The 10,357-nt window shown below is 32.9% G+C and overlaps 1 protein-coding gene across 9 annotated transcripts in view; it reads left to right on the forward strand.

The window, feature by feature from the left end:
* LOC137831123 (callose synthase 7) overlaps positions 1-3,245 on the forward strand; it is a 42,423-nt gene extending 39,178 nt beyond the window's left edge. For 8 of the 9 annotated variants that reach the window (XM_090304002.1, XM_090304005.1, XM_090304003.1 and 5 more), the window contains 5 exons: positions 266-1,063; positions 1,155-1,205; positions 1,468-1,653; positions 1,899-2,158; positions 2,874-3,245. In XM_090304002.1, the coding sequence (XP_090160128.1) occupies positions 266-1,063; positions 1,155-1,205; positions 1,468-1,653; positions 1,899-2,138 (1,275 nt within the window). In that variant the 3' untranslated portion in view covers positions 2,139-2,158; positions 2,874-3,245. Of the gene's footprint in view, positions 1-265; positions 1,069-1,154; positions 1,206-1,467; positions 1,654-1,898; positions 2,159-2,873 lie in introns of all 9 variants that reach the window. The other variant, XR_011084342.2, reaches the window with a different exon arrangement.
* Positions 3,246-10,357: the final 7,112 nt, after the last annotated feature.

A 10,357-nucleotide genomic window follows, 5' to 3' on the forward strand; every position in this document is an offset into this window, starting at 1 on the left:
GTATCTTTTTATCAAAATCACATATCTTAATCTGATATTAGATATGGGAACATTCCTAAATTTTTAAAGAAATCTATGACAACAACTTAATTTTTGAGTTGGCGTGTTTTACTGTCTGTATAGTGGTGAAATATTGGAAAACTAGAATGTACAATACAATTACAGATATTACCAGACAACTAAATACAAAAGCACATGTCTCTCCTTTTGGTGTTTAAAATGGACTTATGCTAATGCCTGTATTTGGATGTTATGAATTTTTCAGATAATTGTGTTGACTGTGTATGTGTTCTTATATGGACGTTTATATATGGTTTTGAGTGGTGTTGAGAAAGAAATTCTTCAAAGTCCAAACATACATTACAGCAAAGCCCTTGAAGAGGCTTTGGTAACTCAGTCTGTTGTTCAGTTAGGCTTACTGCTTGTGCTGCCCATGGTTATGGAGATTGGCTTGGAGAAGGGATTTCGCACAGCCTTGGGTGATTTTATCATCATGCAACTGCACCTAGCCTCTGTGTTCTTTTCTTTCCAGCTTGGAACAAAAGCTCATTATTATGGAATGACACTCTTACATGGGGGCTCTAAATATAGATCAACTGGTCGTGGGTTTGTTGTCTTCCATGCAAAGTTTGCTGAAAACTACAGGATGTACTCACGAAGTCATTTTGTGAAGGGCCTTGAGATACTTCTGCTATTGATTGTTTGTGAAGTCTATGGGGAGTCATATTGCATGCCACATCATTATTTGTTCATCACAATCTCAATGTGGTTTTTGGCCACTTCCTGGTTGTTTGCTCCTTTCTGGTTTAATCCTTCTGGCTTTGATTGGCAAAAAACTGTGGATGATTGGTCAGATTGGAAACGCTGGATGGGGAATCGTGGCGGAATTGGTATTTCAGCTGACAAAAGCTGGGAATCTTGGTGGGATGAAGAAAATGAACATATGAAACACTCAAATATCAGGGGAAAAATACTTGAGATTATTCTTGCATTTCGCTTCTTCATGTACCAATATGGTATTGTCTACCACATGGATATCTCTCATCATAACAAGGAGTTGCAGGTAGAGTAAGTCTTTTTGTGTATTCTCCAATCCTATTAACGGTTGCAAGTTTTGTTGGCACCATCTTACTACCTTTGGTTTTTCATTGTAGGTATTTGGACTTTCTTGGGCAGTTCTAATAATAATACTTATCGTATTGAGGGTATGTACAAATTCTAAATGGGGATCAAGAGTGATTTTGTATAAGACTACTACTACTGCTTCAATTTAAGCCTAATCATTTGCTTGACACAAAATCTTATTAACCAAAGTGATTTTTTGCTTCTAGTTTAAATTTTAGTCATAAAACATTTATTTTCATAAAATAAAGGGAGCTTTTAGATCATTTTAGGCACTGTACAGTTAAATTAGTTCACTTTTCTGCAGTACTAATTCATTTGTTTTCTGCTGTCTGTATATATCAGTTGGTATCCATGGCAAGACGAAGATTTGGCACCGACTTTCAGCTCATGTTTCGTATTCTGAAGGCCCTTCTCTTCCTTGGCTTTTTCGCAGCCATGACTGTATTATTTGTGGTGTGTGGACTCACCATATCAGATTTGTTTGCTGCCATTATTGCCTTCATGCCCTCTGGATGGGCCATTATTCTGGTAAGTTAAAACTTTTGAACGTTCTAGAAGCATTAATTAGGAACAACTTTTGGTCTGTTTTGTCAAATTGACCCTATTTGAACTTAATTTTCTAGAAACTAAAAATTATCCAAATAAAACCATTATCTGACATGTCTTAGGCAGATTGAAGAAATATTGCAATATATTTTACTTTAACACAATTTTACAAGGAAGAGTTTCATTTATCCAGAAAAACTGATGTTCCCTTCTTTTTCACATTCAAGATTGCACAAGCATGCAAGGTATGCTTGAAAGGAGCTAAACTATTGGACTCGGTGAAAGAGCTATCCAGAGCTTATGAATATGTAATGGGATTAATAGTATTCTTGCCAACAACCATTTTGTCTTGGTTTCCATTTGTGTCAGAGTTTCAAACTCGGTTGCTATTTAATGAAGCATTTAGTAGAGGGCTTCAAATTTCAATGATTCTTACTGGAAAGAAGGACACTTATCAATCTGACTGAAATATTACTGAATTGTTGAGGTAATCTTGCATACATCAAAGTTATTTTTGTACTATTATAAAAAGAAAGAACCGAGATAAACAAAAGAGAAAAAAAGAAGACAAAAAAAGATACGAGAAAGAATATTTCTTCTATTTTATTTTCTTTACTTAAATCAAAGCAAACTGAATACATACAAGCGGTACATTCATTCTAGGTAGTTAAAGAGACAAAATATAAAATAAAGAGTCAACAAAGACTAGAATAGGAAAAGACAAAATAAAGGCTAGACATATGTACAAAGAAAAACAACTAAGAATTAGAAAAGACAAAATTAATATTAGTTTCCTTTTAGAAGTCTTGTGTCCATATCCTTTGTTAGCCCTGAGGAGAAAATATTGATAAGATCCAACTTGGAATAAATACTCATGAAAGATTGAGGACTTAAGGCTTTGGTATAAATGTTAGTTTGTTGCTCTGTGGTAGAAATGGGAAGTAAATGTATGAGACCATTCAATTTTTTCCTAACAATGTGACAATCTATTTCTATGTGTTTCGTACGCTTATGAAACACTGGATTTACTGCAATGTATCTTGTTGAGTTATTGTCACTATAAAAAAGATGGTTACTAAAAAAGAACTTTGAAATCTTTAAAAAGATTAGTTATTGAATTTTACATGTAATAGTGGTCATTGCCTTATATTCAGCTTCAAATGAACTCTTTGATATTGTTCCTTGTTTCTTTGATTTTCAAGATATGAGGGAATTTCCAAGATACACATTACAACCGGTCACTGATTGTCTTGAATCATTACAAGTGCTCAAATCATTATCACAAAAGATTTTTAAATGAGCATTGGAACCAAGACTCGGAGCTCCTTTAGTTGAGAATTCTAATTATTGCATTATAGTGAGCAATTGCAGGCATAGGAAGAAATTGAGAAAGTTGTTACACAGAAAAGGTTATGTCAGGTCGAGTATTAGTGAGATACATAAGTCTTCCAAAATCAATGTTTTATAGACTTGAACATCTGTGAAAGGAGCACATCCAACATAAGATAATTTTGCATGATTATCAATTTGAGTAAGTGTAGGTTGCAGGCTAAAAGACCTGCATCTGTTAACAATTTCAGTGCATATTTTCTTCATTCATTCCTTTTCTTACTTTTTGCTATTTCAAGAACTAGAAAATATCTTAAATCCACATTATCCTTAATTTTGAATGTTTGATTCAAGACTTGCTTGATTCGCTCAATCAACTCTTTAACATTTTCTGTCAATATTATATCATCCACATACTCCAATAATGTTGTAAAAGATCTTTCTGAATAATTAATGAACAAATAATGATCATTTATAAAAAGAATGATAGTTTGGCAAAACACATTCTTTTGTCTTGCTTAAGGCCATTTAAAGCCTTTTCTAATTTACAAATTTGTCCTGGTTGAATAGAAGTCAATCCAGGAGGAGCAACCATGTATACATCTTCTTTTAACTGTCCAAGTAAAAAAGACATTGTTTATGTTTAATTGTTTCAATTCTTAATTAAAGATAGAAGCAACCTTATGGTGGTCATCATTGTTACTGGACATAAAGTGTTAAGATAGTCAATGCCTTTTGTTTGTATGCATCCCTTTGCTACTAGCTTTGCTTTATACCTTTTAACTATTTCATTAGCCTTATATTTTATTTTCAATATCCATTTGTAACCTATGACTGTTAGTTTTTCTTCAATAGTCATGTTTTACAATTCTAAAATAAGTGTTTGGCTCAACACGTGAAGAAAGAGACATAACAAAATATGTGTAAGAAGATGATAAATTATTAATAGATAAAACAGAATTCAAATGAAAATTAATTCTTTATGTTGTATTGGAAACATTAAGATTACAATGATAATCTTTTAGATAATCAGGTGGTTTTTTTATTCACGGGTACTCATTCAAACAAGTTGACATGTTTTAAAATTTTGTTTTGTGTCATGATCTTCATTGAAGTTTTGATCTATATGAGAACAAACTTTTTTCTGGAACCTCAATGTCTGATTCACAATTATTATTACTGTTATTTTCAGCATTATCACAAGGTACAAAAATGACTTGTGATGGCTGACTAAAAATAAGAGGATCTTCGGTAAAAAAAAATGATCATGAATGTTACGAGTGTTAGTTTCATTGCTAGTATCTTGAACCCTTTGATATGGAAAAACATGGTCATAGAAGACTGTTAGTATTGATGGCTAGAACAAGAGGGGGTTGAATTGTTTTCAAAAGCTTTTCACAATTACTTTGCTTAGAATGAAACTTTAACAATCAACTCAGAAAAGCAATTCAGAAAGCCAAACAAATTCCCAAACAGAAACAAATATCAGAATTATAATCGGTTAAAATAACGATTCAACTGGTTGTTTATGATAGCGGAAAATATCAAAAAGTTATGGAGAGAATAGATAGAGAGAATTACACACAAGGTTTATACTGGTTCACTGTATCTAATAGCTACATCCAGTCCTCAGTCAAACCATTGAGTATTTCACTATGCAACCAATCACAGATTACACATACTCAACACAAAGAGGTGACTTTGAATCCCACAAAGCCTACTCACCCTCTTTGCACACAACCAACACCTCAAGCCAGAATCACACTGACTTTATAGGATTTTTACAATAGTTTTACATAGAGTAATATGAACAATTACAAAAACCTAAACAGGATTAACAAACACTTGGAATCACAGTACACCAGAAACCCTATTGATCAGTTATTTGAATCACAACAAAGCTTAAAAGAAATCTTGCTAAAACTTGGTAAAACACCTTTTCATAGACAGTTGGTAATCTCTCAAATCAATCTCAAATCAGAGTATCAAACTTTTCTGTTTCATCAACCTCTTTACGTTAGACTAGTTTTATAAACCTTGAGAAGCTACCGTTGAAGGCATATTTGAACAACCAAATCAGTTAAAACAGGGTTTTTCAAAAAACTGTTATGAAAACATACATTTAATCGGTTAAAACTGCGATTTAACGATTGAATGGTTTTGACAGTTATACAACTGATTCAAAAAACAGTTTCAAAACACCTTTGCCAGCTAAGTGACAAACAACCAATTATCTCAAAACTTTAATCGGTTATTTTTTCCTTTGCATGGAAAAACACTTTAATCTTTAAAACAGATTGAAATAAACTTTGTTTGAGAATCAATATTCATCTTACAAAGATTATAAACCCCATAACAAAACCTAAACCTAAAAGATAACACAGCTTCATGCTTCATGAGGATTTGATACATCAAAGCTTTCCATCTTCAACAATCTCCCTCTATTTGATGGAGACAAATCCTTGGGATGCTTTTAGGAATGTTCTTTGTTTAGAATCTGTTGAATTCTGCAATCACTGAACAAACACATAATAGCCTAGTCCAAAACAGATACGCACCATACATCATATTTCAAATAAGCATAACTACATAAGAACAGTCGGTTATTTCACAGAGATAACCGGTTAAAATTCTGTAAACCAGAAAACACATCAGCTTTAAAAACTTCCAGAAATAAAGCAGTAACACATTCAATAATAGCAATGTTCAAAAGCAGTAAATACAATTAAGAACATTACAACTTCCCAACAATACTTTTCCCCCTATTTGTCTTATCAAATAGACAAATGGTAGGATTAAAAACAACATAAAGAAAATAATTATTAAGCTAAAAAGAAGGGCTATCCTTCCTTTGAAATTGCAGTTCCAGAATCTATCTCTGAACTTCTTCAATTTGTTCATCCAGAGTAGAGAACCGTGTATCCATGTTGGTAAACCTTGACCTGCACATCTCATAGAGGTTCCTTTGATTGTCAGCAAAGTAGTCCATTTTATTGATCATTTTGCATTTCAAAGGATGACATGTTTGGCATCCTTTCTTCCACATTGATGTTATGATGTATACCTTTTTGAGTTTCAGCAGCAGGTTCATCTTGCATTGCTGCCTCTTCAATTTCATCTCCTTCATTAGCTCCACTTGGGCCAGCTTGATCACCATCCTTGCTTACCCATCTTCCACCAATTTTAGTAAATCCCATCTTGCTTAGGGATCCACTATTGATTTCACTAGAGGGTTTGATAACTTCTGCTAGCTCTCCTTCTATATCAACTTCAAAATAGTGAAGAAACTTAGAAATCAAAATGGCATAATGATAATGAAAACATAACCTCATAGCTTTTTGCATGTGCTCTTTTATGGTGTGAATCCAGTTGATCTTCACTTTATTCATGATGCAGTAGATCAAGAGAAGATCTTCTTCAGATAGAGTTGAATGGTTGCTCCCCCTAGGTGTGAGAATCCATGAAACTATGAAGGCCACAAGCCTTTCATCAAGCTTCAACCCTCCAACAGAAAAATTCCTCACTTTGGAGTGGGGATTCTTGAGACAACCTTTGTAAAATTGGATTTTGTTGAAATCTTCCACTACTCCAAGGTTTTCCCTATTGATTCTTAGTCCAGAAGACTTCAACAGACCATACCTCACTTGTGATGATCATATCTACACCTTTGACATGAGAAACAAGTGAGTCACCATCAAAATGAAGATTAATGTAGAATACCTTTACAAGATCAGGATAGATATTCCCTGTAAGTTCTAGGAATCTCTTCAACTTTTGTTCTTTGAGAATACTCCTCACAGAATCCAACTTCTGTTGTTTCATCCATGTGAAGGAAACAAATTTTGGGGTATTCACATTCTTTCTACTAGTCTCTAGTAGATACTTGTTGATGAGATTGGTATCTCCTGCAAACCATCCTTCAAGCTTTCCAGAGCTTTTGACACCCCTGGACTTCATCCTTTTTGCAGATGAAGGAGTTCCATCCATTGCTTAAATCAGAAACAATTTCTGCAAAGTTAATGATAGATAGAAATAACAATTCTATATTAATCGGTTATTTGTGAGTGAAAACAACAGTTACAAGCTTTGGGTTTTATAGCAGAGAACACCTAGTCAAAGCTGGTTGCATTCAATCATAAAGACAAAACAAATCTGAACCATAAAGCTGACACAGTCAGTCAAATCAGAAAGGTACAGATTCACATGTGATATTTGACCAAGCATTTAAGACATTTGGTTTTCAAGAAAAGTAGAGATCTGATCTATTAAAAGAAAAAGTACCAGAGTTAACCTGTATTCAACCATCCAATTAATGCGCTTTTGACCATACACGTCACTAGGTCTAACAGAAACACAAACCAAAAATTAAAAATAAAAAACAAATTTGTCCAGAGCTTATCAGATATAAAATAATTGGTTGTTTCGAGGAAACAATCGGTTAAATTTCTATTCTAAAGAAAAATAATTTGTTTCAAAAACACATGTTGCAGTAATTATTATGTTTTCACATATTTGCAAGCTATAAAACATATGAAGAGTAGATAAAACACATAGAAATTACTCATAGAAACATAGAAAAGCATATTGAATTGAATTTTGGTACTCCAATAGTTCTCAACAAAGAAATGAGAATTTAATTCTCAGATCACTGATTTTCTAATTATAGAAGATCAAGAAACCAACACTAGACTTTGATATGTTGACATGTACAGAACATCCAATCCTTGTTGAACCTTTCAAAAGAAATCAGAAATCTGCATAACAGAACTTTGTCAAATCTTAAGATTTGATCCCTTGAAGAATTTGGGACCTTCAGTGTTAGATTTATCTTTCATATTATCAATATATCTTGGAATCCACTTATACAGATTTAGGTACAAGAGATTTACGAAACCTGCAATACCTGACATAATGACCTTTCTTCATGCAATAAAAGCATGTAACAACCAGTTGAAACGACTTTTTAACTGATTGTTTTTCTGGAAAATTTGTAAAAGGTTTTGCAATCTTTTTTTCTTTGCTTTGAGGGTAAAATCCCAAACCTGCTTTTCCAAATACACATTTCTGTGAGGCTAAAAGATCTTCAAAGTTGGACTTTCCAGTTGTAAGCTTTTCTAAGGTTTTCTAAAGATAGCAAATCTTCTTTTCAAGAAGTTCACAATTTTCACAACTGCAAGAAGAATTCTTGTAAATTAAATCCAGATTTTTTAAATCTTCATTTGTTTTGCACAGCTCTTCTTCTAGATTCTTAACTTTATTTTCTAACCAGTTATTTAATCCTTTCAACCAGTTGAGAGAAAGGGCCAATCAGTTGGCTTCATCATGAGTTTCATAAAAAGCATTAAGCAATTGATCATAGGTGGTACCTTTACTTGTTGAAGTAGAATCTACGCTACTTGTTACTGATGCTAGAAGGCAAAGATTAGCTTCTTCATCATCTGAAGAACTTGAGGATGAGACATCATTGTCATCCCATGCTATATATGCTTTCTTAGCTTTTCCCTTTTTCTCCCTTTTGAAGTCTCCTTTTTCTTTGACTTCATTGTTCAAACATTCAAACTTAATATGTCCCTGTTCACCACAGCCATAAAAGGTATACTTATTATAATTGAATTCAATAGATTTGTTTGAGTCATACCTTTTAGACTTTCTCAAGAATTTGCTGAATTTTCTTGATAACAAACTTATGTTTTCTTCTTCACTTTCACTAGAAACATGTTGTGGTTTGCTAGCTTTAAATGCTATGCTCTTGTTATGCTTGTCTTCACTCTCTTGAACAACAAGCCTTTGAATCTCAATTTCATGCTCTCTTAGTTTGCCGAAAAGAGATACCATAGTCATTGAGGTGAGATCCTTTGATTCAGAAATGGCAATAACCTTTGGTTGCCATGTTCTATCAAGACACTTCAGTACCTTAATTTTAAGCTTTTCTTCATGAAACTTCTTACCAAGACTCATAAGATGATTCACAATGCGTGAGAACCTCTTTTGCACATCACATATGGATTCTCCTTTTCGCATTCTGAAGAGTTCATACTCTTGGATCAGAGCATGCTTCCTAGCTCTCTTCACATCATTTGTGCCTTCATGTGTGACCTCCAAGATGTCCCACATTTCTTTGGCCGAGATACATTGTGAAACCCTGAAAAACTCATCACAGCTTAGAGCAGATGTTATAATATTTTTGGCTATCCAATCAAATTTAACCTTCTTACTTTCTGCCTCAGTCCACTCGGATGAAGGTTTATCTACTAAAACATCATCTTTCTTAACTTCAGGTATAAAAAGACCATTTTTAATTGACTCTCAAATGCCTTTATCAGTTGAAAACTTTAACAATCAAATCAGTTAAAACAGGTTTTCAAAAAACTGTTATGAAAACATACATTTAATCGGTTAAAACTGCAATTTAACCGGTTGAATGGTTTTGACAGTTATACAAATAATTCAAAAAACAGTTTCAAAACACCTTCTCCAGCTAAGTGACAAACAACCGATTATCTCGAAAATTTAATCGGTTGTTTTTCCCTTTGCATGGAAAAAAACTTTAATCTTTAAAACAAATTGAAATAAGCTTTGTTTGAGAATCAATACACCCCATAACAAAACCTAAACCTAAAACATAACACAACTTCAGGCTTCATGAGGATTTGATACATCAAAGCTTCCCATCTTCAACGAAGACAACATCCATAAACACAAAAGTTTCTCTGGATTGAATATTTATCAAAACATATTCTTTTGTCCCTCCTTTTAAAACCAATAAAAACACATTTTGATACCCTTTGATCAATTTTTCTTTTGTTTGTTGACAAAGTGTTAAGAGAGCATACAAATCCAAACATCTGTAGTCCATTAAAATTTACTATAGTTTTGTAAAGCATTTCATGATGAGAAGATTAATTTAAAAACAAGTGTTGGAAGCATGTTTATAATATGCGCAACTTGTGTCACAGAATATGACTAATAAATTTTGGGCATAAGAGATTGTATCGTGAGAGTTTTTGCTACATTTAATATATGACCATGTTTTCTTTCAACTATACTAATTTATTGCGGAGTATTGACACGTGATGTTTGATGCACTATTCCTTTGTTAACAAATAAATTAGTCATGAAAATTTCAGTCCCATTATCATTTCTTTTTATTATTAATGCTGGCTAAAATTGTGTTTGAGTAATAACAACAAAAATTTTAAAAGTCTTAACAATTTCAAAATTTTTGTTTTAAAAAGAAAAATCTATCTGTACCTCGAATAGTCATCAACTATTGTCAAGAAATATTTATGACCTAGAATTGATGGTACTGAGTATGGTCCTCATACATTTACATGAATCAATTCAAAATATTTTTTAG

The sequence above is a fragment of the Phaseolus vulgaris genome, chromosome 6, assembly GCF_051622355.1.
Source record: "Phaseolus vulgaris cultivar YP4 chromosome 6, ASM5162235v1, whole genome shotgun sequence".
Taxonomy (NCBI): Eukaryota; Viridiplantae; Streptophyta; class Magnoliopsida; order Fabales; family Fabaceae; genus Phaseolus; species Phaseolus vulgaris.